The 27,908-nt window shown below is 36.0% G+C and overlaps 8 protein-coding genes across 9 annotated transcripts; 6 read left to right on the forward strand and 2 right to left on the reverse strand.

The window, feature by feature from the left end:
• The first annotated feature begins 392 nt into the window (after positions 1-392).
• On the forward strand, positions 393-2,211 carry LOC101206677 (E3 ubiquitin-protein ligase RDUF1). Its single transcript, XM_004137731.3, has 2 exons — positions 393-555; positions 699-2,211. The coding sequence occupies exon 2, from the start codon at positions 812-814 to the stop codon at positions 1,760-1,762; it is 951 nt and encodes a 316-aa protein (XP_004137779.1). The 5' UTR covers positions 393-555; positions 699-811; the 3' UTR covers positions 1,763-2,211.
• A 1,491-nt stretch (positions 2,212-3,702) lies between these two features.
• LOC101209846 lies at positions 3,703-4,663 on the forward strand. The gene is made up of 2 exons (XM_004137744.3): positions 3,703-4,275; positions 4,382-4,663. Exons 1-2 carry the CDS (start codon positions 4,007-4,009, stop codon positions 4,518-4,520), a joined length of 408 nt encoding a protein of 135 aa, XP_004137792.1. The 5' UTR covers positions 3,703-4,006; the 3' UTR covers positions 4,521-4,663.
• A 3,316-nt stretch (positions 4,664-7,979) lies between these two features.
• Positions 7,980-10,031, forward strand: LOC101206921 (aspartic proteinase PCS1). Its single transcript, XM_004137732.3, has one exon. The coding sequence runs from the start codon at positions 8,309-8,311 to the stop codon at positions 9,656-9,658; it is 1,350 nt and encodes a 449-aa protein (XP_004137780.1). The 5' UTR covers positions 7,980-8,308; the 3' UTR covers positions 9,659-10,031.
• Positions 10,032-11,521: 1,490 nt separating this feature from the next.
• Positions 11,522-14,086, forward strand: LOC101205176 (laccase-17). The gene is made up of 6 exons (XM_004137886.3): positions 11,522-11,682; positions 11,767-11,918; positions 11,999-12,243; positions 12,331-12,459; positions 12,613-13,290; positions 13,442-14,086. The coding sequence occupies exons 1-6, from the start codon at positions 11,584-11,586 to the stop codon at positions 13,855-13,857; spliced, it is 1,719 nt and encodes a 572-aa protein (XP_004137934.1). The 5' UTR covers positions 11,522-11,583; the 3' UTR covers positions 13,858-14,086.
• Positions 14,087-14,438: 352 nt separating this feature from the next.
• Positions 14,439-17,391, forward strand: LOC101205417 (probable protein S-acyltransferase 16). Of its 2 annotated transcripts, XM_004137887.3 has the most exons (7): positions 14,439-14,908; positions 15,338-15,430; positions 15,513-15,614; positions 15,783-15,860; positions 15,974-16,072; positions 16,165-16,260; positions 16,691-17,391. In XM_004137887.3, exons 1-7 carry the CDS (start codon positions 14,636-14,638, stop codon positions 16,796-16,798), a joined length of 849 nt encoding a protein of 282 aa, XP_004137935.1. In that variant the 5' UTR covers positions 14,439-14,635; the 3' UTR covers positions 16,799-17,391. The 2 variants fall into 2 exon arrangements, with proteins under 2 accessions (XP_004137935.1, XP_031737511.1); XM_031881651.1 differs by lacking the exon at positions 15,513-15,614.
• Positions 17,392-18,938: 1,547 nt separating this feature from the next.
• On the forward strand, positions 18,939-21,069 carry LOC101207650 (protein FAR-RED ELONGATED HYPOCOTYL 1). The gene is made up of 3 exons (XM_004137735.3): positions 18,939-19,287; positions 20,061-20,719; positions 20,844-21,069. The coding sequence occupies exons 1-3, from the start codon at positions 18,977-18,979 to the stop codon at positions 20,915-20,917; spliced, it is 1,044 nt and encodes a 347-aa protein (XP_004137783.2). The 5' UTR covers positions 18,939-18,976; the 3' UTR covers positions 20,918-21,069.
• A 43-nt stretch (positions 21,070-21,112) lies between these two features.
• Positions 21,113-23,983, reverse strand: LOC101205653 (laccase-17). The gene is made up of 5 exons (XM_004137888.3): positions 23,829-23,983; positions 22,926-23,322; positions 22,719-22,847; positions 21,597-22,556; positions 21,113-21,466 (listed from the first exon to the last, which is right to left on the reverse strand). Exons 1-5 carry the CDS (start codon positions 23,961-23,963, stop codon positions 21,336-21,338), a joined length of 1,752 nt encoding a protein of 583 aa, XP_004137936.1. The 5' UTR covers positions 23,964-23,983; the 3' UTR covers positions 21,113-21,335.
• A 2,487-nt stretch (positions 23,984-26,470) lies between these two features.
• Positions 26,471-27,234, reverse strand: LOC116402525 (cyclin-dependent protein kinase inhibitor SMR4). Its single transcript, XM_031881970.1, has one exon. The coding sequence runs from the start codon at positions 27,012-27,014 to the stop codon at positions 26,796-26,798; it is 219 nt and encodes a 72-aa protein (XP_031737830.1). The 5' UTR covers positions 27,015-27,234; the 3' UTR covers positions 26,471-26,795.
• Between the last annotated feature and the right edge of the window lie 674 nt (positions 27,235-27,908).

Raw genomic sequence — 27,908 nt, forward strand, 5'->3', positions numbered from 1 at the left:
GGATTGGATTCGGCTCGGCTATGAAGCCCATTATATAACTAAATCTTGAAGGCCCAAACAACAAATTCTATGGTAAAGTAAAGTATATTATTGGTCCCTAATTCGATTTAATAATATTCTATCAATCATGACAAGAAGAAACTATAATTAATTATGAAAATGAAGATGAAGATTAATTATGTAATTTGGTATTATTTTTGTTTATTTAAGAGAGGACAAATGCACATGGCGGCAACGTACAATAATTAATGATGAATTATTTATCGAAAATTCATTGTATTCCGAAATTGGGTTTAGTATTTACTATTTAGTAGTTAAAAGAGAAAGGGTTAAAGCGTAAATTCGACGCTTAAAGAAACGACGACGACCCTTCGCTATCGAAATCCCACGCAATTGTTTTTAAACCTCAATTTTCATCTGCTGCGAATCCTCTCTCCTTGAACACCAAAGCGTTCATGAACAACTTCGCTATCTTTTCTTCCAATCCAGGGAGAGCGTTTTCGGATTCTTAAGTTTGTTGGCGTTCGTTGATTTTCCAACATCGAATTTTAATTGGTAATTTCAATCTCTTTATCAAAACTTTATATAAATAGGGTTTATTCTGTTAAGAGGTTGGTGTTATTCTTTGGATCAATCAATTGATGGATTTGATGGGATCAACATTTATTTATTTTATTTTATTTTTGTATGTGTTACAGATGCGATTGCTTTATCTGGGTTCGGGCTCAGGCCTTAGATTCGGTCTGTTGTAGAATTTAGGTCGTTGCCTTCTCTGTCTCCGCTTGTTCATCGATTTCCTGCTGCTGCTGCGATGTACCACGATGATGCTTCTGGCCCAAACCCTTCTTTCGTGCCAAGATTGCGTCGCAGTGGAAGAAATGGCGAGGATCGCTCCTCTTTCAATCGTATCATTGTTCTGCGCGATCCTTCTAACTCGGGTGTTGTTAGTAATAATGGTATTGGAGGTGGAGGAAATTATGAGATTTTTTGTGACGATGGTACTGGGGCGAGCCTCCGGCCTTTACCTTCTAATGTATCCGAGTTCTTGATGGGATCGGGGTTCGATCGTCTTCTCAATCAATTGGCGCAACTGGAGGTGAATGGGGTTAGCCCATTGGAAAACCCACCGGCTTCGAAGGCTGCGATTGAATCTTTGCCTGTGGTTAAGATTCTTGCTAACCATGTGCGTGTGGAATCACATTGTGCGGTCTGTAAGGAACCATTTGAGCTTGACTCTGAGGCTCGAGAGATGCCGTGTAAGCATATTTACCATTTGGATTGTATACTCCCTTGGCTTTCTATCCGGAATTCTTGTCCTGTTTGTCGGCACCAATTGCCTACCGATGTGCATAGCAGTGGGAGGAACTCCCCTGCTTCTGCTGAAGAAGTTGTTGGACTAACAATTTGGAGGCTTCCCGGTAGGGGTTTTGCTGTTGGAAGGTTTACTTGGGGCAGGGGAGCTGCAGAACATGACCTTCCTGTTGTTTACACTGAAATTGATGGTGGGTTTAGTACCACCAGTGGTATTCCTAGGAGGATTACGTGGGAGTCAAGCGGGAGAAGATCAAGTGAAAGTGGTGGATTTCGTAGCGTTTTTCGCAATTTATTCTCCTTTTTTGGGAGGTTTAGAAGCTCGTCCCGTCATTCTGGTTCTGGACCTGGTTCAGTAAGAAGGAGCTTCTCTGCTAGGTTATTCAACAGACACTCGAGGAGGAATAATCAACCTATAGCGTCGGACATAAACTATACGTTTTCTGCTTAGTTATACTCATAGAGAGGGTGAATTCTCACTCTTACTCCCTCTAGAAATTGTGAGTGATTGAGCCCATAACAGTCTTCCTTTTGGGTAATGGTGTAGACGTACAATTTTTGTTTATTAGCTGTATAGATACATCAACAAGAAATACAGAATTCGGTAACTTAAATGTAGTCGACTGGAGAATTTTTGACATGGTGGGACAAGGATATTTAGAGATGAATAAGGGAGAGAGTCGTATAATCTGCCTGGTCGAGGGTTAATGGCAGTTCAATTCGAGTATGTGAATGTATTCTGTTGTTTGATGTTGAAAGGAAAGAGATGGGTTAGGGAGTTCCTGTTGATGTCTAGTAGGTTCATTTTTTTCCTCTTATGCAATGTAACATTGTAACTTCGCTGCAAAGCAGCTGTTATCCTTAGAATATGAAGATCTTATGTTTTTAGTTATGTTTGTATTTTTGTCCCTTCTTGATTTTAACTTATAAGTTAAATTTCATCTCTCTGACTTTGCTTTGTGGTATTCTCTTTCTGTTGTATGATAATTCTTAAGGAACTCGTATGTTCTCTCTCACTGCCTTCTTTTTCAGCTGTTACTTCTTTTACTTTCTTCACTTGAAATTTATAGCTTCTCTCACAAATTTGAGCTCATTCAAGCATGAAATTACACCCATCCAGCACCATATTTCGATCCCTGAAGGAGGATCCATACCCTTCTAAGGAGGGTAGATTGACAAAGCTGATAGGGTGAGACAATTTAATAACTCAGGTTAGATGAATTATACATTGAAGAAGTCTCATCCAGGGCCAGTGCTTTGTTTATAGCAAGATGATTAATATGTTGCTATCAAAACTTTACTGGTGCACTAGAAAAAAACTCTTGGCCCTTGAAAATAGGCTTTTACTAGTTTTAGCTTTATTGCACATTTGTATGTCAACCACGAACACCATTTTTCTTACTTGATGCATGTGCAACTTTAGCAGCTTTCTTAGTTCATATCAAAGCAAACGTACCTTTATTCCTATAGTAATTCCTTTTCTGCTTTCCTCTTTTATGAATTGTCAAAAATATGGACAGGAAAGTGAGCTGAGCACCAACAGGTTGTACCCCTTTTTCCATGTCTTGAAAATGAACTACCAGGACACACATCAGATGATGATTGTTGGGAGAAGGAATGTAAGATTATTCGTTCTGTTTGATGTAAGAGATGTAAGCTCACATGTCTTGCAACTTTTTAAAATTTGTGTGTCGCATATGTGCAGATTCCTGTATGAGAGTCATGTCACTAGTGGCATTTGTATGCTACAATTGTTGAATTTTTGTATTATTCTCTTAAAAGGAAATGACAAAAGGTATAATCAAACCAAGCTGAACCCAAAAGAAGGTCTGGTTCTTTGTATTATGCATGAAGAAGGCTTTTCATGTCTCTTCTGCCATTTGGATTTTGTTTGTGACAAGGGACTAGACACTACACATGATGCTGGAATGGAAACTGCAAGAGTATTTTTACCCTAATAAGATTAAAACTTGAAAATCAATTAGATTTTCAGGCACGTCTGTTGTATTGTCTTTCTGTGTGTTCCATGTTTCTTTTTCTAAAAAAATATTTTAATATCTTTTTTTTTAAGGGTGAGAAGGGATTGCACAAAGATAGGTGATAACTTTATACTTTTGCCCAAGTAAGATTAGAAACGAGAAGAGAAAAATATACATGTGTCAGTAATGTCCATTTTTTTCAGTTCTCTATTTCTTTTTTTCATCAACTTTAACAGGGCAACAATTAACCACAGCAAACCAACTAAGTACCTCTCCTCATCATCAAATAATATCTAAAAAGAATACAAATGAACGATTCTAAGAGCCAAACTATGTAGTGCTATAACATCAGCACATTTGTTCTATTCTTAGTTCACCAGAATGTGACTAACTGTTTTGCATTGTAATATGAATTTGAAAGTTTGAGATTCCTTATACGAAGACCTTTTCTCATATATCTAAGAACACGAGAACCACCAAAATGAGAAAAGAGTTAGTCCAAGCCAAAACGATTTTGACTCCATGAAAATCCAGACGGTGGGGCATCCTTATCTTAACAATCACAACCTGAAGTCCGACGTAGCCTTATCCACATTTCAATTTCAACAACACACACTCTCTTTCTATCCTTCCGACCACCAAAATATAAGAAATTTTTTCTTCCTCATCCTCCTCCAACCCAAAATTTAGCTTCAATTTCATTCCTCTGTAAAACCATGGCATCTCTGTGTTCATTTCCGCGCATTTCCTCCACAGAACCCATCAAACAATCGCCCGCCGTCGCCCCTTTTCCGCCCTCCAACCACTCAATAAAACCGTCCACCCTATCCCTCCGCCAAAGCAGCCGCAATCACAAGAGAATTTCCACAGTGGTCGCCGCCGTTGGAGACGTCTCCTCCGACGGCACCACATACTTGATCGCCGGCGCCATTGCTGTGGCTCTCGTCGGTACCGCCTTCCCCATCCTCTTCTCTCGCAAAGACCTGTAAGCAAAATTTAATCGACAAATTCAGTTTATTACCGTAAAATTTTGCTTGTCTGCAGTGGGATTCTGCTTCAGGAATTGAAATTACCCTTTTTGTCCTCCGTAGGTGTCCGGAATGCGACGGTGCAGGGTTTGTCCGGCGATCGGAGTCGGCGCTGAGGGCAAATGCGGCTCGCAAAGATCAAACTCAGATCGTTTGTGCTCGTTGTAATGGGCTTGGCAAGCTCAACCAAGTGGACAAATAGATTAAAACCTGCCTTTTCTTTTTCCCTTCAGTAAATTACATTATTATTTATAAATGTGAATGTAATAAAATATGTTTCTACTCCATGGATTTTGAGACTTAATATTATAAATTCTCGGAGATGAAGAATGTTGTTGATCAGAGTGGTGCTTTGGTGAGATTCGTCTCTCTCTCTGTTTTTCCATATTGTCATCGAATTGCTCGTTGTGCTGTTCATTATATGTCGTTTGTTTTAGAAAGAAAAAAAAAACTAAAGAAAACTGCACCGAATAACGAGTATCAACGATGCAAAAGACTCTCAATCCTGCGAAGTTTTATACATGCCAAAGCAATCATGAGAAAAAGAGACATCCCTCAACTTCCCACCTTCAACTTTAGCTTCCTTAGTCAAAGAAAAAACTAGATAAATCAACAAATTGATGACCTCCAAGTAATCAGACTCAACCAAGATATCAATGGTAGACAAAATCTCAAGCATAAAACAAACCATATAGGTTGAATCTCCCTGTAAGAGAATGAGAACCGCCCCAGTAGTATGCTTCCCAGAACGAGGTTTACAGGCTGGACATTCTAAAGGAAGGGAAGTGAGTAGCAAGATGAAACTTCAAGGATCTCACCTTCTACTGTCTTGGGACAAACTTAAAGTTTGCCATTCAAATATGATCCCAAGTGGTCACAATAATAATAATACCAAAGACTAAAATGAGTATTTAGTAAGAAATTTGAGGTTAAGAGTGTAATTGTATATCAGATTGAAACAAATTTCAAATTTATAGTTTTAATATTTTGAAATCTAAAACCAACTAAAAAATCAACAAAATTTACTGAGTTCATATCTCTGTTTGATATGTTATATATAACACATTTTTCTACATAAACAAATAAAAAGAAGTTATAGTATACAATAATAATATGAATTTACATTTCAATCCTTTTTTTGTTATTTTGTACTTTATGCTTGAGAGGGTAACCTATATATATTATGTTATTATTTAAATAATGATTTTTGGGGTACTAAAATCACATGGGGCAATTCCCGTGAAGGAAATTCAAGTTGTTGATCAAGAGAAGTCAAAATCAAGCACCAACATACTATGAAGCCAATTTGTTGTGCAAGTTTTCAAATATCTAAATTGTACATTACACCATTATTCTACCGAGATTTCCTCTGTAGTAATGTACAAACACAATGCATGTATAGTGCATAGTTTTTAGTGGGTCAATCTTAATTTTCTTTTACTAAAAACTATACATTATCTCGAACTCAACCAGTTTATAACAACACTATTCTTTAAGTTACCATAATTTCCATATCTAAAGTTTCATTACTACCACTTTGCAATTCATTAAACCGAATTGCACAAACACACTTTTTTTCTCTCAATATGTTGGTAAGGAATGGGGAACGACAAAGTCTTCAAGTTTAATTTTTTAGAATTCCACAATTATTGAAATGAAAATGGAACAACTGTAATAAGTCATATATTACAAAGTTGACACCAAATTTAATTTGAATACTTACACGTCACGAGTCTACTATAAAGTAAGTAAATGAAATTAAATTAAATTAAAAGAGATGAGGATGGAAGGAATAGAGTTATATAATTAGGAAGTTTGTAGATGTAAATAGGAATAATAATGGTGGGAAATTATTAATATTATTGTTAGAAATAGAGAAGCAGAAAGGACAGTGTGTTTAAAAGGGAGAAGTTAAAATGAGATGAAAGGGGTGTGAGTGAATGAGCAAATAGCCTTTAATACTAAAGCAACCAATCACTATCCTTCCAATTTCCTTTGATCTCAACCTATTCAGCATCACATGTGAAACTCAAAACAAACAACCAATCTTTTACATTTTTTTTTCCTTTCATATACCTTTCATCTACCTTTCCTTTTTCAGTTTATTTATTTCAGTCCTATCACGAGTTGAGTTTATAAGAATATTATCGACTTTTAAATTTGCTACTTTTATAATTTAGAAAATATAGTGACATGAACTATATTATCTTTTTTTTTTTTTTTTTGCTATTTTTACAAGAACCTCAAATACAAACTTAGGTGACACTTCTTTTAAATTAATAAAAAAATTCATTTATAACACGAGGATAACCATAACTTATTATAACAAACGGTAAACATTAAACAAAGACTAAAATAGTATTTAAAAAAGGAGTAAATTTTGAAATTTTTAGGAAAACTAGACACGAAAATGATGAATTAAAGTTTCAAGTTTAATAATCAAAAAGAAACTTGAAAGGATTTTCGTATGAATTCAAACGAATGGACCACAATTCAATATCTAAAATCTATAACTAAGACAAGAAAAAGAAAATATATGGAGCCCTGCTTTGAACATGAACATGAACATGAAGACGCTATTAAATGCATCTTATCCCCTCTCCCATTCAATACACCTTCACAAATATTTATTTACTTTATTTTTAATACTAAAATACTTTCTAATATAACAAAATAAACTCACATATAAAATTTGTGTTAATTTATTCACGCAAGGAATTCATTTTATTTTGGATTGTTTTTTTTTTCTAAAAGTAGAAATAATTTCTTGTTGAATTTATTTTTTTTCTTTTTGCTCCAATAACAAGCGATTCCTTTCCTTCTTTTTACCATCAAAATAATATTTATATTATTTTCTTGGCTCATAATTGCAATGTTTAGTTTCCATCTCTTTACAAATTAATTTTAGGAAAGACTGCTTGTTATATACTTCAAACAAGTTGGAGACACATTAATAGAATACATAGATTATAGTAAAACCGCGTATTAATTAATAATAACTTAATAAAAAGAGAAAGAAGAAAAAAAACCATAATTAAATATATTTGCCAATTATTAATTTAATGCATTTGCTGAGCTGGCATGTTTTATCGTGGAAATTATTATTTTTTAAATCTCATTGTCCACGTGTCAACATCACCATCGTTTGACTCTTTACCTCTGTCTCCTTCAATGACCAAATTTACTAATTTTGTCTAACTAATTAATTCATTGCTACATCGCTTCTTCTCCAAGTGTTATTTTCACCACATCCTTTTATATGTATATATGTAAACTTATTTATAAATTCAGATAATATTGCAAAATAATGGTGAAAGAAAAAAAATATATAATGTGATGTTCTGTAAACAATAAAATTATTGTTTTTTTTTTTTTTAATTATTCAATGAAGTTAGAGCTCGTAGGTGTGGTCTCTCAATTATTTCCCCAAATAGGGTAGCCAAATTTCATTGTGTAACCAATTTATAGTCTTCTTTTTTGCCTTTGTTATACTTAATAATTTAAGTAACCTTTTTGGCTGCCTTATACTTAATACTTTATTAAATAAATTAATAGAAAATCAATCTGACATTTAAAATAGGATTTTTAAAAAAAAAATACCTATTTTGACCTTGAAGATATAGAGAGAAAATAATAATATCAATATACATGGGACAGTACAAAATTCGCTTGTCTTGTCTTGCTTAAACATCGTGGCTTCTGCACCGAATAGCGAACACTCTCTTGAGATCTCAGCGTCGATTTCTTTATTCTTTTTTGGAATTTATTGGCTTTTTTTGCTTTTAATTACTGGGATTTCTATTTGTTGGATCTTGGATTTGGCTGTGGAAAGGAAAAGTTTCTCAGAGGATTGTAAAGATTTCATTTCGTAACACTCTGTTCTCGTAAACCAAAACAGAGCCAACCAACTTCTTCGGCTTTCTTCCTTCTCTATCTTCCAACTGCTCCAACTGTCTATCAATTCCAAATTTTCAGGAAAGGAAAAAGAAAATGAGGGATTATTGCTTTGCTTTTAATTTCTCAAGCGTTAAATTTCTCAAATCTTGTTTTCTTTTCTTCTTCTGTACTTTGTTTTCTGTCTTTCACAGTATTCATCTTTGTTCCTCACTAAACCCAGCTCTTGTTCTTCCTCTAAAAACCCAAGTGATTCCTCCGGAATCTGTCCGGAGATCTCCCGATAAGCTTCCTTTCCGGCATAATATCAGTCTCACCGTCTCACTGACAGTCGGAACCCCACCGCAAAATGTCACGATGGTCATCGACACTGGCAGTGAACTCTCATGGCTCCATTGCAACACATCACAAAACTCTTCTTCTTCATCTTCGACGTTCAACCCGGTCTGGTCATCGTCTTACAGTCCGATCCCTTGCTCTTCCTCCACCTGCACCGACCAAACTCGAGATTTTCCTATTCGGCCTTCTTGTGATTCCAATCAGTTCTGTCACGCCACTCTGTCTTACGCTGATGCCTCTTCTTCAGAAGGAAATCTTGCCACCGATACTTTTTACATCGGTAGTTCCGGAATTCCAAATGTAGTCTTCGGTTGTATGGATTCAATTTTCAGCTCCAACAGTGAAGAGGATTCCAAAAACACTGGTTTAATGGGTATGAATCGTGGATCTCTCTCTTTTGTTTCTCAAATGGGTTTCCCTAAATTTTCCTACTGCATATCGGAATACGATTTTTCCGGTTTGTTATTACTCGGTGATGCAAATTTTTCATGGCTGGCTCCATTGAATTACACTCCACTCATCGAAATGTCCACCCCATTACCATATTTCGATCGGGTAGCTTACACGGTTCAGCTCGAAGGAATCAAAGTCGCCCACAAGTTACTTCCGATACCGGAATCCGTTTTCGAACCGGACCACACCGGAGCAGGTCAGACAATGGTCGACTCAGGCACCCAGTTCACTTTCCTTCTCGGACCGGCCTACACCGCACTACGTGACCACTTCCTAAACAAAACCGCCGGTTCACTACGGGTTTACGAGGATTCAAATTTTGTTTTCCAAGGGGCCATGGATCTTTGCTACCGGGTTCCAACAAACCAAACCCGGCTCCCGCCTCTACCATCAGTAACGCTGGTCTTTCGAGGCGCGGAAATGACGGTAACCGGTGATCGGATTCTGTACCGAGTGCCCGGGGAAAGAAGAGGAAACGATTCGATTCATTGTTTTACATTCGGAAATTCGGATCTGTTGGGCGTGGAAGCGTTTGTGATAGGTCATCTTCATCAACAGAACGTGTGGATGGAATTCGATCTGAAAAAATCCCGAATCGGGTTGGCGGAGATTCGGTGCGATTTAGCGGGTCAGAAACTGGGGATGGGCCTGTAAATGAACCGGGCCCCTTTTGATTGAAGCGTTTTAACTATCTGGGTAACTTATCACGTGATATTGATTAAAATCTTACGGGTTTTCGTGTGTAGTCGTAGGTCCATGCTATTATGATGGTCCTTCATCTTTTAATACTCTCCGTATAATTGGGTCCCACCTACCATCTCAGATATTATAAACTAAAAGATAAAAAAAGAAGAAGCAAAAGTGAGTTTGATCCTACGGATGAAGTCAGTTTCAGTGAGCTGCGATAGCGCCACGTGTGACAGTTTTCTTTTCTTTTTATTTTTTTTCTCCCTCCCTAGCTGTACATTTTTAATATTCATGAGCTTTTATGTAATAAATATATATAAAGAAAGTAAAATATTAATTACCTGTGATTTTTTTTACAAAATACATAGTTTACATCATAAAATAATATAAATTAACTGTTTTTTAACCTAGTTTTTAGACAACATTGAAAATGTTGACATTTAATGCAGATATTGCAAAGTCAATAAAATAAATGTGGAGATTAGAGAGTATATTTTGGAGAAATTCTATATATAAACATCTACTCCCCACGAGACTATGTTGAAAAATTATGCAATTTAATGAAGTAGTAGAAAATATGAACACCGATTTATGATTTGTATAAGTCTAATTTATTCATGTGATGACTTTTCTTCCTAATTAATTGAGTTGTTGATTAAATTTAGATATTATTTTAATTATTTTTCACACCCACCCATCCTTAATTTAAAAGAATATTTTGGTATGGAATTCAAATTTAATACCGTATTCCTATATAGCCATGACTTACATTTTGTTATGATCAGCTTTCAAAAGCATATATATATATAATAATGCTTTTTTATATACAATATAACTCAACTAACGTATGAATAAATAAATAAATATTTAAAGTATTAAAGGTTTGTTTTACTACAAGAAAAATAAAATAAATAAAACCACCATAAAAGAAAATAGGGGTTGGAGGTGAAGGGGTGGGTAGAACATTTTATTCCTACTTAGCTTTTGATTAGAAAGTGGCACCAATTGGAAGTTGAGCTCTGCCTCCCCCCCTCCCCCCTATTTCCCTCCCCTCAAACCTCCATTTTGATTGATTATGCTTATATCACAAATCTTCCCTAACACTTTTTTTCTTTTCTACTCTAAGAAATTAAAACTTTCTAACATTTTTGTTTTAAAAATATGTTCAAATTTAATTTGGGTAGATTTTAGTTTTTATTTTTTTATTTTCAATAAATCTTCAAATTAGTCCATTAGGTAAGTTTTCATCTTGCTAATTATTTAGTCAATCATATACAAGTATGGATTGAGCTAAACTTTTAACTATGTTTGAATGGTTTGTTACATAAAAGTTATTATTATTACCTAGAAAAATTATAAAAAAGATATACTTTCAAGTACTAAATTTAAAGTTTATTGAAATTAGATAGAATTTCAATATAAAGTACTAGAATGAAGCTAATTGGATGATTAATATAGGTGATAGTATCTTTTTGTTATTTAAAAAAAAAAAAATGTAAACATATAGAAATTATGGGACCGTGAAGAAATATAAAATCCAAAGTCATCTTTAACATAATATAGAGTTTAAAATTGTGGTGTAGTGAAGAAGGATGAAAATATTCGTTTTAGAATGATGGGTATTTTATCTACTAAACCATAGGGACATCAAGTAGCTGATTAAAACAAAACCTTCAATTTCACTCTAAAACAAAGCTCTAGCAGCAACTACAAGTTGATGGTTGAGAAACTCATAAGATACACAAGATAACAAATATGCTGTTAAATTCATCTAATTAACCAAACCCACCAATTGATTTTTCCCCCTATAAAACAAACATCTCATTTCATGTCATTCTCTTCATCCAAAAAAAAAACACAACTCAAGAGTCATAATCAAGAAGAAAGAAAAAATGGTCGCCCTCTCTCAAAAAGCCATCTTTGTTAACATTCTTCTCTGTTTCATTTTAAACATAGTCAATGCAAGAATCACCAGACACTACAAGTTTCAAGTAAGCTTCATTCTTCACCCTTCACCCTTTCCAAAAACAACACACACAACTTCTCTTCTCATTATTTCTCAAATTGTCTTGCAGATACAACTGCAAAATGTAACAAGGCTCTGCCAAACAAAAACGATCGTGACTGTCAACGGACAGTTTCCTGGGCCAAGAATCATCGCTAGGGAAGGCGACCGTCTCTTAATCAAAGTCGTCAATCACGTCCAAAACAATATATCCCTACATTGGTATATGATATGACAATGATCCCTAAAGTTTAAACGAATGGGTTAGAGTACTTGCATTAACTTTGTATATACATTCTTAGGCATGGAGTGCGGCAGCGGCGGAGCGGGTGGGCGGACGGGCCAGCGTACGTGACCCAATGCCCAATCCAAACAGGGCAGAGCTATGTGTATAACTTTACAGTGGACGGGCAGAGAGGGACATTGTTTTGGCATGCTCATATCTCATGGTTAAGGTCCACATTGTACGGTCCAATCATCATTCTTCCAAAAACTCACCAGCCTTACCCTTTTCCTCAGCCTTTTAAAGAAGTTCCCATCATATTTGGTGAGAACCTGTTTGAAAATTTGAAACAAATATTGTTTATTGGGTAAGTTAAAAGTTGAAGAGAATTGATTTCGGTTCATTATACAGGGGAATGGTGGAAGGCTGATACAGAAAATGTCATAAACCAAGCCATGCAAAATGGTGGTGCTCCAAATATTTCTGATGCTTTTACTTTTAATGGCCTTCCCGGTCCATCTTATAATTGCTCTGCTCAAGGTCACTTCTTCACATTCGTGCTTAACTTCCCTTTTCTATTACTTTCTCAACTTTCCAAACTTTATGCTTGAAAACACATTTGAAAAACTATATGATTATCCATTTTTCCCTGAGCAAAAGGGTTGATTTTGCATGGGAAATTGTGTATTGCAGATACCTTCAAGCTCAAGGTAAAACCAGGAAAGTCCTATTTACTCCGATTGATCAATGCCGCACTCAACGATGAGCTCTTCTTCAGCATTGCCAACCACACCCTCACTGTCGTCGAAGCCGACGCCGTTTATGTCAAGCCCTTCAAAACCGATGTCATCTTGATCACTCCAGGACAGACCATGAACGTGTTACTCCACACCAAATCCAACTCTCCCAATGCCACATTCCTCATCGCCGCCCGTCCCTACGCCACCGCACCCGTGGCCTTCGATAACACCACCGTCACTGGCCTCCTCGAATACGAACCCACAAAATCTCTGTTGAACAAGAACAAGAAACTCCCTCTTCACAAACCGGTCCTCCCCCGGTTCAATGACACGAGTTTTTCGATCAAATTTAATGGGAAGATTCGGAGTTTGGCGAATTCAAAATTCCCAGCGAAAGTACCGATGAGGGTTAAATGGAGATTCTTTTTCACGGTGGGTTTGGGGTTGCTGCCGTGCCGTAGGAACCGGTCTTGTCAAGGCCCCAATAACACGAGGTTGTCAGCGTCCATTAACAATGTGACGTTCGTGCAGCCGAACACGGCTCTTCTACAATCACACTTTTTTAACAAATCTAATGGCGTTTACACTACTGATTTTCCGGCCAATCCCCCGATCAAATTCAATTACACAGGTAAGCATAAAAATCTCTCTGTAGTATTGAAATGTAGCATTATTAGAAACGTTTTAGTTTGGTCAAATTGAAGTTTGTGTTCGATTTGAATCTAAATTTTTTTAAAAAATAGTAACGTTATCTAAAATTTGTAATTGGTTGGCACGTGCAGGTACGCCGCCGAAGAACTCGATGGTGAGTAGCGGAACGAAGGTGGTAATGCTACCATACAACTCCGCCGTGGAATTGGTACTGCAAGACACGAGCATTGTGACAGCGGAGAGCCACCCGCTCCACCTGCACGGCTTCAATTTCTTCGTGGTAGGTCAAGGCATCGGAAATTTCGACCCGAACAAAGACCCGCCCAAATTCAACCTTGTCGATCCGGCCGAGAGGAACACCGTCGGGGTCCCGTCCGGCGGCTGGGTAGCGATCCGGTTCATCGCTGATAACCCAGGGGCTTGGTTTATGCACTGTCACTTGGAAGTTCATACCAGTTGGGGTTTGAAAATGGCTTGGATTGTTGAGGACGGGAAACTCCCTAATCAGAAGCTTCCGCCGCCGCCTTCCGATCTGCCCAAATGCTAAATATTTCTTATTTCTTTTTTCAGAGACATTCCCGAAGGGACCTTGAATTAGATTTCATCGTTAATTAAGTTTTCAAAGTTCATCCTTTTGAATTGCGGAAATTGGAATTTGTTGTTAATTTTGATTCGTCCACATAAGTAATAATGAGAGTTATATTCTTGAATTATAGCTATGAAACTGTAATGGTAAATTTGTTTAAATGAAACCATTATTTTATTAACTTTGTTAATGACCAATTTCTGCAGGTCAAAGATATGCAAAGTGATAATATATTTTTATTTCTTGGAAACTTCTTATATTTCGTTTCCTCTCTTTTCTAAAATCCAATAAAATAATCAAACTGGAATCCTTTAAATTTCAGTAATTAAAAAAATAGGAATTTGACACTCAAATTAAATAAAAAGGGAAATTTGGGAAAGATTTAAAGTAAGAAATACACATAAGCAATTAGAATTCATTTTGAGAAATATAAAAATTTAAATATTTTGAGAAATGGAAATATTAAATAATAATAATAATAAAACGCAATAAGCTTCGAAACTAATTAATTTACTGTTCAGTACTCACCTAAAAGAGGAAGGCTTTCGTTAAAGAAACAATGAGCCAAAGCCCAAATTCGTAAAACGCAAGCCACCGGTGCCGCTCCCCTTTCTACATAATTAACCCGCCATTCTTTTCTTTCTTAACATCGCATTTCGCACCGGAATAATTCCCCTAAGTCACCGGAGCCGCCGGAGCCTTGCCGCCGGTGTGTCTCCCTATCCCGCTTCCTTATAAGATGAAGCAGGGCTTTACCTTTTCTCCTCCTGTTACCGTCGTCGTCTTGGCAATCTCCTTTATCTACTTCTCCACCGTCTTCATCTTCATCGACCGGTGGTTCGGCTTTATGTCCTCGCCTGGAATTATGAACGCTATCGTCTTCACCGCCGTCGCTCTCATGTGCATCACCAATTACGCCCTCGCTATCTTTACGGATCCTGGTCGGGTTCCTTCGACCTACATGCCTGACATCGAGGATTCCGAAAACCCTATTCACGAGATCAAGCGTAAGGTACCCAATGCTCGGTGTTTTCTTTGGTAATTGTTTTTTTTTGTATCTTTTTCTCTGTTTTATTTGGTAATTACGATCTTTCACGGAGTTGAAGCTGTTTGATAAACAACGACGATGCAGATCTTATTCCCTTGATTTCATTCTGAACGAGATTTTGGTATTGAAGTTGAAAAATCTTAGTTAGTCCTGTGGTTTTGTTGTCAGGTATAGCGAATTAGTAATTTGATCCTCTCCTTTTTCCTGTTTCTAGGTGAATGTTGTTCTTGATGTATTTCTGTTGTGGATTTGTAGAATATGATTATCGTTTATGATTTCATTTCTATATTAATAGAACTAATTGATGAAGGAAATTTGATCAAATATTTGATCATGTGTTTTCTTTCATTATAATAAGCCTTGAAGAATTGCATCGTGTCGATTCTATTGCAGGGAGGTGACCTGAGATACTGCCAAAAGTGTTCTCAATACAAGCCTCCTCGTGCTCATCATTGTCGAGTTTGCAAAAGATGCATTTTGCGAATGGTATGTATTGTATTTATATAGTACCTTACCGCCTAAAATTTTATGCAGATGTTGTCCTAAAGGTTGTTTATAAACTTTAAAGGACCACCATTGCATTTGGATAAATAATTGCGTCGGCCATGAAAACTATAAGGTGTTCTTCGTGTTTGTCGTGTACGCTGTAGTTGCATGTATCTACTCCCTGGTAAGACATTTGATGCAATGTGATTTAGACTCTCTATGTACAGTCTATTAGCTTATTTACTTGTGATTCTTCCTTTGTTTTTTCCTTCTGTCTTACTCATTGAAATAGTTGCACATAGACATCCTCCTTATAATTAAATTTCTGCAAATTTTTTTGTTGAATCTTCAGATATTACTCATTGGCAGTCTTACAATTGAACCTCCTAAGGATGAGCAGCAAGTTGGAGGCCCTTTTAGGACTGTTTATGTAAATACATACTGCATTCTTGCTTTTTTAATTCTTTTTTTCATCGTTTTGATGTTCATTTCTCTTTAATCGGTTCTTGGTTAAATTATTTATGCTCATTGTCACCGATACAGGTTGTAGCTGGGCTGTTGCTATTCCCTTTAAGTATGGCTTTAAGTGTTCTTTTAGGTTGGCACATTTACCTAATTTTGCACAACAAAACTACAATAGAGGTTAGTTTCTAATGGTTCTGCTTCTTGTCAGTTTGTTTGCCAGTGAATTGTTAATTCAGGCAGATTTACCGGGCATTTTGTTTGCTTTTCAGTATCACGAAGGTGTAAGAGCTATGTGGCTTGCGGAGAAAGGTGGGAACGTGTATTCACATCCATATGATCTTGGTGCCTTTGAGAATCTTACCACGGTATATACTACAGTTTGTTTCTCTTCCTCTCTTTTGCTTGGTTTTTAGGTGAGAGAAACCATTGGCGTCATAAAAAAGACTTAGGACTTAGGGTCATCTATGCTCAAGGTCACGGCTTGTTTATGCCTATGGTTGATCATGAAACGTGGAAAATATTATCTAATATCCACATAATGTTTTTACTTCATCGTGGGCTTCATTTTGTTTCGCTCTAACATGACATTTATTAGACTGTACAACCTAGAATGCATTCATCCATTGTCAGGTAGCTCATGGACACATGAATTCAAATAGACATGGCTGCATAAATGTAGTGCCAGCTGGTCACCTTCTTACATTTGTACTTCGGGCTTTTGTAACCCAATATTTGAAAAATACTGTCTGGATCATATCAGTGCACTATCTCAGCTGTTCTATCTCATTACTACAGATTCTTGGCCCAAATATTTTCAGCTGGATATGCCCCACGTCGAGACATAAAGGCTCTGGTCTTCGCTTCCGAACAGCTTACGACAAATCTATTACTGCATCAATGTGAAAAGGAAAGTTTCATTTCTACCCATTTGTTTAAGAACAAAGTTAGGCACCTCTTGATGACCATATAGGATTCAGATTTACTGAGCTCTTCATCAGAGTAATGGTTCTTTGGAGAACCCAAATCTCAAACAGCATTCTAACTGTTCCATCCATATATTTTTCCACGACTGCCGTGACTTGTTGGAGAGTTTCTTAGGCTACTACAGTATTTTCGTCTACGACATCAAGAGGTCAGCAAATCTGTTTTGGGTATACTTTATCCTTTACTGTTTGATTTTAGAAAATCCATCTGAAGTTAGAGTCTGCAAAACGACGCAGTTTATAGGTTAATGTAGGAAAAGAGAGATCCCAAATGTGGCCGAGTGTTTGTGTACATGAGTTCATTCGACACGCTAACAAATTGTTTTGTGTAGTTGTAGCTCTGTAACTTGTAACAAAAAAAATGGAGGTAAATTGCAATTAAGATACCAATATGATCTTCCACCCCCCCCCCCCCCCCCCCCCGAAAAACTGTATACTGCTTTCATCCTTACTTCTTTCTCCAAAGTTACTTTGCCTGAATTCAACAACACATCAATTTACATTCATATAGTATATTCTTTGAATTGCTTTTTCCTTCCCTTTGACAGCTGAGAATCTGTTTCTAATATATTTCCTTTTTAGAAAAGACATCTTTTTTCTTTTTTCTTTTTTCTTTATATATTCCCATTTTAATCTTTTCATTGTTTTGGTTGGCTGAATATGTTATTGAAAAGCACTCTTATTTCTTATTTACGTATTTAAACTCTCTAAAGCTTGAGGCTGAGTCTCAATTCTTTAATATGTTCTTTTTCTAACAAATTGTTAGTGAACTAAGTAAATTTGTGTACATCTCTTTTGCTTTACTTTTTCTATTTATCATGGTTTGTCAAATCTTAACAATATATACTAACAAGTTTCTTCGAAGATCAATGATTCTGGAGAGAGCATTGCATTTTTTTTTACTTCCAGATCCGAGCTTAGTTAAAACTTCTTGTAGTTTCTAGAGGGAAAAAAAAGAAAGTCTTAGTAGATTTCAGAGAAGTGATGAAGGTAAAGTTAATTAAATTGCTTCCGAATTGAGGAATCAATAAATTACGTAAACTTCTATAAACAGTCTATTCAAACTCGAGATAATACTTCAAGGGAAAAGAACTTGTTCGAGTTAAACAAAAGCAAAGTGCAGCTATGATTTCACTTGAAAACAAATTTTAAATTTTTAATTGTGATAAATGCAGGAGTTAATAATTGAGTTGTTGAAATAAGTAATTAAGCAAAGTTATTAACTCAATTTAATAATTGACTTGGTAAATGCCAATCAATTCTTGGATCCATGACTTATTCTGTCCTCGTTTCCAGTTCAACAATTTGGAGAATATTCCAGCTTCTTGTGATTTTGGTCCATCTCTCATTGTTTCTTTTTAGAGATAATCATGCAATCATAATAATTCAATAACTTTTGTGCAAAAATTTGAATATTTTTTCTTTAGATCGAGGTTATGTTCAAACAAGGATTAAATTGTTGATGTTCATGTCAATATTGAAAATTTAATTTTACAAATATTTCGATAAATTATCGATATCATTGTATACTTTTGTAAATAAAATGAAATTAAAAAAGTTCTAAATCAATAACTAATTTTTCTTATTTATAAACTAGACATATTTTCATATTTCAACTACCTTTTTAGGACAATATTTCAATTGTTTCTTAATGCTTTACTATTATTTTACAAAAAAATAATCAAAGATATGGGTTAATTTTTAAAATCAACGTCAAACATTTTTTATCATCAATACTTACAAGTATTTTGATAAAGGGTGGAGTTGTGAAATCCAAGAATAGCGTAAAATAAAAATGAATATTTTTGAGCCGTGAAGCTTAGAGAATCCTCAGTTATAATCCCCCAACCTCAACTTCAACGTGCTTTTTGCTTTCACTCAATAGTCTATTTCATTTGTTCTTTTGAAACTTTCTATAAATAGTTTATGAAATATTGTGCAAACATTAATATTTTTTTAAAAAAAGATTATAAAATATGAATATCTTAACATTATCCTCCGGATTTAGGAAAGTAGCTTTCAACAGTTTTATCCGTTTAAACTTTCTTAGAAGAAAGAGAAAGAAACAAAGGTAAAGAGCAGTGATGAGAGGGATGGGATGAGATTGGGGAGGACGACGATGAACGAAGCAACTTCCTCGTGCCACCCACGTGAACCCGAAATGGACGTGTCTCAATCTCACTCGTTGGTGCCCACCATTGTTAACCCAATTCCCCCAACTTTTGTTCCCCATTTTCTCCTTTTCTTCTGGGTCTCATTTCATTTGAAAGCGCACCCAAACAGGATTATCCTCTGGATTTCATTTCTGGGTTTAGGGGCTTGGATTTGTGTCTCTGCTTCTGATTGGTTTTCTCGTCTTCTGGGCTTCAGAATGGAGGAGAAGGAGCAGAACCCAGCTGAGATCAACAGGTTTTCCATCTGGGTTTTCAAGATTCTTCTACTGTCTTTCAGTTTTCGAATCTGTTTCTTCTACTGTTTTAACTAGACTTTACTCTTCCTTTTTTCTTTTTTCTTTTTTTTTTTGTTTGATTGAGTGATGTTTCTAGTAGGTTTTGTTCTTTTGTTGGTTTAATTACTGAAATTGTGGATGTGGATGAAGATGGGGTACTTTTCTAGTAAAGAACAATCTTGATCCGCGTCATACTAAATTAAGGAAGTTTGATTTCTTTCCTTTTTTAAAGTTTCAATCTCTTGGTGGGATCTGCGATTTTGCCTTTACTGGTATGGATAAACTTATTAGCTATTTTAATTATCTAGAATACAAATTGGGAAACTAGAAGACTGGAAACGCATCCTAACAATTGGATTTCCATGAATTACAAACCCCTTTTGGGAAGAGATTGCATCCAGCCAAACTGTTGATCAAACTCATGTTTAAAATTTTATTAGACCTTGTTTTCATGTTTTCGTTGCAGGAACCCTTTGGATTATCAAACTCTGACCCGAATATGTATTGTTTTCGGTTTTTACTGTTATTATGATTTGTGTTTGTCATTTTATTGGATTTCATATGTTCCCCAGTTCTTGAATTTCTCACAACGTATTATCGTGAAGTAATTTTGTGAGAGTTCGAAGATTTATCTATTGTAGTTCTTGTCTTTCATTTGAACTAATGGAAGATTGCCGCTTTTTTTTTTCCGTCTCTTAACTGATGAATCATGTCGTTTTCTACTTTTTTGCAGCTTCTATGTAATTTCTAAGCTTAGGTCAAACCCTTTTGACTTGAACAAGAAAAGAAAGCTACCAGCTGAACATTTGGGCTTGCCTTCACCAAAACACAAACACTGCAGTGAAGAATTCGCTTCTAAATCTGCTTTTCTGTATGGTGGGTTACCCGAAACCGAGCACATGAACGTACAATTCATAAAGGAGAATGCCAATGTACTGTGTTTTGACGAGGTGTCGAGGCCAGAATCGGTAAAAGATAGCAATAGCTTGAGTGAAGAGTCTGATTCTGCAACATCCGTATTTCATGGCGCAAAATTTGAACTGAACCAGGCTATAACTTGCACACACGACACTTCTACCACACGATCTATGAGTTTTGGTGGGGCAAGTTCTGAAAGCATCCACTTCTCTGTTGAAAGTTCCACAGCAATGGAATCGAGCTCTACCGAACAGGAAACAGCTTTTCCAAGCGGCGAAAATAGAATGGAAACAATTCAAAAACTTCAGGAGCAGCTACTTGAATTAGATAGCCATGAAGATTATAATTGTGCAGAATATGAAAATGATGACACTAAGCAATGCACAGATCAGGAACTTGAGGAACTTTTCTACTCAAACGGGTTGAATCCAAATACATACATTCTTTCGTCCGGACGATGGGCCATAAACCACGGTAATAAAGACACCATACATAAGATAAGAACTTTTATGAACTGAAGTAAATCTATGTTCAATTGCTTTTTTCTGATCTTCTTGTGTTTGCCATTTACTAAATCACATCCATTCTCTTAATGCAGAGGCTCAATCAAGAGCTAGAGCTCCGACGATTGATCAAGAATTTGAGCAGTACTTTTCTATGCTGATGCTGTAACCTATTTAATGTATATATTTTTATTAATAAATGTGTATATCAGGCTCATCCTTTCTGCTTAGTATTCGTAAGGAATTGTACTGAACTAACATTCGGAAAATTGAGTCGATGGCAATGAGATGTTTGAACTCTAAAGTAAGTTTAATTGTTTATACTAGACAGTGGGTGAAAGAAAGAGATAACAGAGACAGAAGATTGAAGAAATGAAAGAGACAGATTATTCATTTGGAGAATGCATACGCACAAGTAGGGGTTGTTTGTTCTCAAGTATTACATAAAAAGGAAAGATGCGATAGGAAGCCAACTCTGCTACCTTAAACAAAACACACACGAAACAAAGAAAAGAATGGGCCAATTATTAACTTAAGGAAAAGAAAAGACCAAAATTTTGAGGCAAATTGAAAAAAGTGTTGATCATTTAACACTTGGGAAGATCAGCCGGCGGCGGCGGCAGTTTCTGGTTAGGCTTTGGGCCGTCGAGTACTATCCAGGCCATTCTCAGCCCCCAACTTGTATGCACATCCAAATGGCAATGCATGAACCACACCCCTGTTTCATCATCCAAAATATATACAAAGTTTACTTTGATATTGAAACCTTTTTAGGTTTTAGAAATAAAATTGAAATCTCGTAACTCAATCATTTAAAAATTCAGAATGAAAACTCAATCTAATCTCACCTGGGTTATCGGCGAAGAAACGGAAGGCGATCCAGCCGCCGGCAGGAACGCCGGCGGTGTTCCTCTCAACAGGATCAACGAGATTGAAATTAGCCGGATCCTTATTAGGATCAAAATTTCCAAAACCTTCCCCTACTATGTAGAAATTAAATCCATGAAGATGAAGAGGATGACTCTCCGCCCCTAAAATACTCGTCCCCTGCAAAACCACCTCTACACTCGCATTAAACGGCAACACCACCAAACTCGTACTATTACTCACCAACGTATTATTCGGCGGCGTTCCAGTATAGTTAAACGGAAACACCGGCTTCACCGGAAAATCAGTCCTGTAAACCCCATTAGCTCGGCGGGAGAAATACGCCTCCAAAATCGCCGTCGATGGGAGGGCAAAAGAGATATTATTAACAGAGGCAGCAAATTTCGTGCCATTGGGACCTTGACACGTAGCGTTTTTAGGGCAGGGGGCAGTTCCCAGTCCGACGGTAAAGAAAAATTGCTTATCCACCGTTTGTGGGACGTTAACAGGGAATTTAGCGGTGGCTAGAGATCGTAGTTTTCTGGAGAAATTGGTGACGAAATTGGTGTCGTTAATGGCGGGGAGATTAGGAATTAAAGTGGTAATTGGAGTGGGCAGCGGCGAGTGGCCGGGGCCGTAATGGAGGATTCCGACGGTGGTGGAATTGTCGAAAGTGCCCTGGCCGGTGAAGTAAGGGCGAGCAGCCATGAGGAAAGTGGAGTTAATGGGGAAATTAGGATTGGTTTTGAGAAGAACATTGGAGGTTTGGCCAGGACTGAGTAATACGACATCGGTTTGAAAGGGTTTGATGTAGGAAGCGTCGACGTCGACGACGGTGAGAGAATGGTTGGCGATGGAGAAGAAGAGTTCATCGTTGAGTGCAGCGTTGATTAGTCGGAGTAAGTATGTGTTTCCCGCCTTCACCTTTAACTTGAATGTATCTTTTAACAATAATATAACAAAATGCCATTAATTTAAAATTGATTTTATATCTAATACATATCAATTACTACATTGCTATTAGGTATTAACTTAAACTAAAATTAGTTTAGTGAGCTTTTAAAAAATGGAGTCAAACAAAGTAAGATTAATAGTGAGAGTACCTTTAGAAGAGGAATTATAGAGAGGGCCGGGATGTCCATTAATGGTGTAAGCATCAGAAACATTAGGTCCTCCTCCTGTTTGCAGAGCTTGTTGAATTACACTCTCTGGGTTCACATTAAACCATTCTCCTACAAAATAAAAAAACAACCTTGTTTAGATCCATATCTAATCCAATCCATTATCCCAAAATAGAAAAACGAGCTCACCCAGAATAATTGCCACTTCTTTATGGGGGTTCTCAAAAGGATACGATTCATTTCGACGAGGGAGGATGATTATGGGACCATGAATTGTAGCCCTAAGCCACGAGATATGGGCATGCCAAAGCAAAGTCCCCCTTTGGCCATTGAGTGTGAAATTGTAAGTGTACGATTGACCTGTTTGGATCGGACATTGGGTCACGTAAGCTGGTCCGTCAGCCCACCCAGTTTGCAACTGGCGAACCCCATGCCAATGGATGGTCACATTCTCAGCCACGTGGTTGATCACCTTGATTAGGACTCTATCACCTTCTCTGGCCACCAACGGTGGCCCTGGAAGCTGATGGTTTACCGTTAAGACTCTCACTGTGTGCCTTAATTTTGTCACATTCTGGTATCTTATCTATAACATAAAAACCCAACCATTTAGAAGTTATTGTATAATTCCAATAAGTTACATAAGCTAAAGTACAACATATTTAAGTAACACTAAAAAGAAAATTTTAATAAGAGTATAGACATAATAGTGTTATATTGCGAATCACATATATATATAATAACACTTAATATTTATATTACAATAATGATCAATATAATAACTCTTAATTTTAAATTACTTTCATCCCTTCCTTATTTGTAATTCTAAGCCTTTATATGCATGCATGTTTGGATTGATTTTATAAGAGATTAAAATGTCAATCCAAACAACTTGTTATTAAAGACATCAGTAAAGCAAGAACAGATAATAATAACGCATTACTAACCAAAATAAATTCTTAAAAAGAAAGAAAGAATGCAAAAGCAGAAACCAAAATGTGGGTATAAACCACCAATGAGGAATCAAATTAAAGAAAACCAAAGATTTCTTTTTGCTGTCAATTAAAAAAAGAAAAGAAAAAGGAAAGATACATTGAAAGTATAATGTCTGGTTTTTGCAAATGCAAGCTCTGGCAAGAAACATGACAGAACACAGAGAAAAACAGCCAAAGCTGCCATTGATGATGAAGAAGGCAATGGACGAAGAAGAAGGTGAAAGGCAGCCATGGAAATTGAAGTAAAGCTGATGTAACTTATAATTAGTTGGTATAGAAAGAAGATGAAAGATTGGGTTTAATATATATAGAGAGAAGAAACTGCACTGCACTGATAGTCATATTTATTTATTTAATTTTTGTGCTGTTAGATTAGGTAGCACTAGCAGCAAAGGAGTTGGGAAGACATTAATTTGGTGGGAACTTTCTCTAGAGTCCTTCATGTTCACAAGTGTTTGAATTTCTTTTGGCCATGTTGGTCAAGTTTAATTTTAGAGTGTTGATTAAGTAATTAATTACGAATAATGGAGTTTTTGGAAGCTAATTACTTAACCATATATATGTAATTAATATCAGGGATTAAGGAATAGCTACCTCTTCATTATTTATTCATATTTGATATCTTTTTTGTCTCCTTTTTCCTTAGTAGTTATCTGTTTTATAGAATATATCAATGCTATAAGGTCTAAGTCAAGATATGAATAGAAAATAACAGGAAAATTAGAAGAAGAAAAAAAAGTATCTCAATTGTTATGAAGTGACAAGTTTGATACCTACATGGAAGTTGAACACTTCGATCTAAGTTACCATATTTTGAAGATAGTTAATGTGGTACTTCCCTTCTTTTTTAATTTATACATCCCTCCAAATTTGGTGTCTCGATCACATATGTTTTCCCCTTTTTTCTTTGTTTTCAATTGCCTTCAAAACTAAGAAATAGTACTACCTCCCAAAACCGTGCAAAACCCCTTTTCCCTTCCCATCCATAACCATACCTTTACATTAGGTTGGACAAGAGATTCATGTCATTCAATTTGCCACGCTACAATATCATTAATAGTTTTCAATGTAGTACTTTAAATTTGTATCAATTAATATTAAAGTCAGGTTTGTGAGAACATATTTTGGTACATATATTGAGTTGCATCTATCTTTGTGCAGCTCACCTAAGTGTCAAATCACAAGTTGTCACGTGACAAACTTTTAATTTTACTTTTTAAATATTTTTTTTCTATTGTAATTAATGAGATGAAGTTGGAATGAATAAGATCTCTACAAAGTAGATTTCAACCTATGACCAAAATGTCAACAACAAACCACTTGGTCCCTTATAATCTACTAAGGAACAACAATGAATTAGCTCTAAGAGAATTCAATTCTTGTTCTCAACCCATGAGCAAAGTGAGCTCAAGATTTCCATGGCAGTGGCTCTTCGAGAAGATGCTAAACTTTGATAACATTGACCTATTGATCCATGATTAAAACTTCATAAAACCAACAAAGGTGCTCAATAGAGGAGAAGAACCAAATAGATGAATTTGAGGGGAGAGGAGTCAAGAAGACAACTATGTCACCCTATATTTGAGAGAAAGATTACTGAGAATACAAACAAAGTCTTGCATTGAGCTGATAAGAGAAAAACAAAGATACGAGACGTGCTTACTGTAGAAACATGTGAGCTTCGATTGTCCAAAATGGCTAGTTGAAAAGTTAGTGGATTGAGTAATTAAGTAGAAAGAAAGTGCATAAAAATAGAAGTTAAGAGGGATAAGCTAAGAGATGTGTGTGAGAGAGAGGGAGAAACGAAGGTAGTTTTCGGCCAACTCTACTAAGAACAAAGATGTTTGATCTAATTGACCTTCTGTTTTGCTCTTTCCAAAGCGTAGGAGAATTCCACGGTGCATTTTCTCATGTGTTGAGATGTCCTTTTTGCTTATTAACCTTAGCTTCTTTTGGACCAACACACTTACAACTCCATTTCATCTCTATCCTTTCTCCCATGCAATTCCCTTTTTTATATATTATACCCTTTTGTTTTCCTCCATTTTTATATATTCTTTTTTATCTTCTTTACTTCTTACCCATTTTTCTATATTTATATTCATGTTGTTAGTTGTTTGTTTGTCCTTGTTCATCATATCAAATTATATTCTTACTTAACAACACTAATACGTCTTTCACAAATGTTTATTTAACATCATTATACAAAATTAAGCTAAAAAAATCAGTTAGAGTTATATATATATTAAAGTTGGTGAGAAGAGAGGATTAGTCCACACCATGAAAACATGAAGGAAATGAAAAGCTCCCATCTTGAATTGTCATTTTATCTTTGATTTATGATATTTTCAAGAGTTGTTTAACTCATCCTGGCATATTATTTTCTTAGTGATGATATTGATAGAGAATAAATTAGTGATTAATTATAAGATTAGGTACAAAAGATCACATGAGCTCTTAATTCCTTTATCAATGTCGATTAATATTTTCCAAATTATGTGGAAAGAAATAATTCTTACATATTAATTTCTAAATTTGAATAATATCAAACATGCTTTCTTAATTTTCAATCTTTGTGTATATTAGATCTTTTAACATATTCCAAACAAACCTATCGTTAGACATACAATTGATTATGCCCAAAGCAGGTTTTGAAAATTTTAAAGTTGTAAGTTAAAAGATTTAATCACAATAAACTCAAGTTACAAAGAAATATATAAATAAAATCAAAGACTAGGGTAAGGATTTAAATATGAATTTGCTAGTGAAAAGGCAATACAGACTATGATTATCAAGTAAATTTAGCAATCTAAATAAAATCCAATAATGAGAAACATGAAGTTTTATGTTTCCCCAATTAAAACTAACCCATAATATTTCAACCCAAGATTCTTCCATTCTCAATACAAATTCTCATAAATGGCAACCTAAAAAAAAAAAACCCAAATCAACTTTCAAACTCTCAAAATGTATTCACAATTCAATAGAACAATCTAATCAAACAGAAGAAGAAGCAAAAAAAGAAAAACCCATTTCCTTAAAACCCTAAAACAGAGCATAAAATTTAAGCGCAGGCTTCCCTTCTGGGAGGAATAGAAAACAGAGCCTCAAGATCAGGTGGCTGAAAATAGCCATGTTTCGGTGGTTCCCGCTTCTTTCCAGCAGTTGCATTCTTTTTCTTCGGGGGCGGAGGACAGTTAAAGACCGCCGGAATCCGACACTCCCACCGGGTCGGCGTCGAACACTCTTCCTCGTAATTGCCAGTCCCCTGCTTCGAGTCCATAGCCAAGGAAATGAAAAGTAAGAGGTAGAGGTTTATTGAGTACAGTTTTAGAAGAAGGTAATGAAAATTCGAAACTACGAACAGAGCGCGGGCGTGGACGGTGGCGAGAAGGAGAAGAGGAGGAGGCGGAGAATGAGAATTTGATTTTGAAAAATTGGGAGTGTGTTTGAAAAGAAACAGAAAAATAAATGAATGGCGGGGAGTGGCGTCGATGTGGGAGACAGCTAAGAAATGAGAAGTCGTCTACGCGTCAATTGTTGACTGGGTCTTCCCTTCCCTTCACCCCCTTTTTTTATTATTAATCCTTAAGAAAAAAATATACCTTTTGAATTTTCATCTCCCCCAAAGTTAAACATAATTAAACTCTTCTTCTACTTTCTTTCTAGGTGTGCCCAATAAAATCAGATTACAATTAGGTATTTTTTTTTTTCTTAAAACAAGGCGGTGGTGAAAGTTTTGAGGGCGGGCGGTGCGTGAATGAGCGGCAAAAAAAGGAAAGGAAAAGGTTAAGGCTCTTTTGAAATGTGGACCGTACGGAGTCCATGATTTCGTCACCACGCTGTCACTTGATACCGTATCTTTTTAATATTCTAATCACCGATTCTTCTCATTAACTGGGGTCCATGACCTCTCTTTCTCTGGGACTCATTTTAGAAAAGAAAAATAAAAACTCTTGAACCCTAAACTCCCTCCTCTCATTCAATTTTCCTTTTCCTTTTCCTTTTCCTGCTATGAGAACTAACAACAACGGTTCCCTTCTACGTACAAATAAGGACAATCACAATCAATTGCTAACCAACAATAGGGTTTAGGTCTTGATCCTCATACTCATAATTATGTAAACAAATAGGGTATAGTGGTAAATGTTTGACTCTAAACCTACAATTGCATAAC

The sequence above is a fragment of the Cucumis sativus genome, chromosome 3, assembly GCF_000004075.3.
Source record: "Cucumis sativus cultivar 9930 chromosome 3, Cucumber_9930_V3, whole genome shotgun sequence".
NCBI lineage: Eukaryota > Viridiplantae > Streptophyta > Magnoliopsida > Cucurbitales > Cucurbitaceae > Cucumis > Cucumis sativus.

Bases quoted from the DNA above. Each gene is read 5' to 3' on its own strand.
- LOC101206677 (XM_004137731.3), top strand. From the start codon at position 812: ATGTACCACGATGATGCTTCTGGCCCAAACCCTTCTTTCGTGCCAAGA.
- LOC101209846 (XM_004137744.3), top strand. From the start codon at position 4,007: ATGGCATCTCTGTGTTCATTTCCGCGCATTTCCTCCACAGAACCCATC. The intron at 4,276-4,381 runs GTAAGCAAAATT...TGTCCTCCGTAG, and splicing joins CTCTTCTCTCGCAAAGACCT to GTGTCCGGAATGCGACGGTG.
- LOC101206921 (XM_004137732.3), top strand. From the start codon at position 8,309: ATGAGGGATTATTGCTTTGCTTTTAATTTCTCAAGCGTTAAATTTCTC.
- LOC101205176 (XM_004137886.3), top strand. From the start codon at position 11,584: ATGGTCGCCCTCTCTCAAAAAGCCATCTTTGTTAACATTCTTCTCTGT. The intron at 11,683-11,766 runs GTAAGCTTCATT...ATTGTCTTGCAG, and splicing joins CCAGACACTACAAGTTTCAA to ATACAACTGCAAAATGTAAC. The intron at 12,460-12,612 runs GTCACTTCTTCA...TGTGTATTGCAG, and splicing joins TTATAATTGCTCTGCTCAAG to ATACCTTCAAGCTCAAGGTA.
- LOC101205417 (XM_004137887.3), top strand. From the start codon at position 14,636: ATGAAGCAGGGCTTTACCTTTTCTCCTCCTGTTACCGTCGTCGTCTTG. The intron at 15,431-15,512 runs GTATGTATTGTA...TAAACTTTAAAG, and splicing joins AAAGATGCATTTTGCGAATG to GACCACCATTGCATTTGGAT. The intron at 15,615-15,782 runs GTAAGACATTTG...TTGAATCTTCAG, and splicing joins TTGCATGTATCTACTCCCTG to ATATTACTCATTGGCAGTCT.
- LOC101207650 (XM_004137735.3), top strand. From the start codon at position 18,977: ATGAGATTGGGGAGGACGACGATGAACGAAGCAACTTCCTCGTGCCAC. The intron at 19,288-20,060 runs GTTTTCCATCTG...ACTTTTTTGCAG, and splicing joins AACCCAGCTGAGATCAACAG to CTTCTATGTAATTTCTAAGC. The intron at 20,720-20,843 runs GTAATAAAGACA...CTCTTAATGCAG, and splicing joins ACGATGGGCCATAAACCACG to AGGCTCAATCAAGAGCTAGA.
- LOC101205653 (XM_004137888.3), bottom strand. From the start codon at position 23,963: ATGGCTGCCTTTCACCTTCTTCTTCGTCCATTGCCTTCTTCATCATCA. The intron at 22,557-22,718 runs GTACTCTCACTA...TATTGTTAAAAG, and splicing joins CTATAATTCCTCTTCTAAAG to ATACATTCAAGTTAAAGGTG. The intron at 21,467-21,596 runs GTGAGATTAGAT...ATGATGAAACAG, and splicing joins TTTCTTCGCCGATAACCCAG to GGGTGTGGTTCATGCATTGC.
- LOC116402525 (XM_031881970.1), bottom strand. From the start codon at position 27,014: ATGGACTCGAAGCAGGGGACTGGCAATTACGAGGAAGAGTGTTCGACG.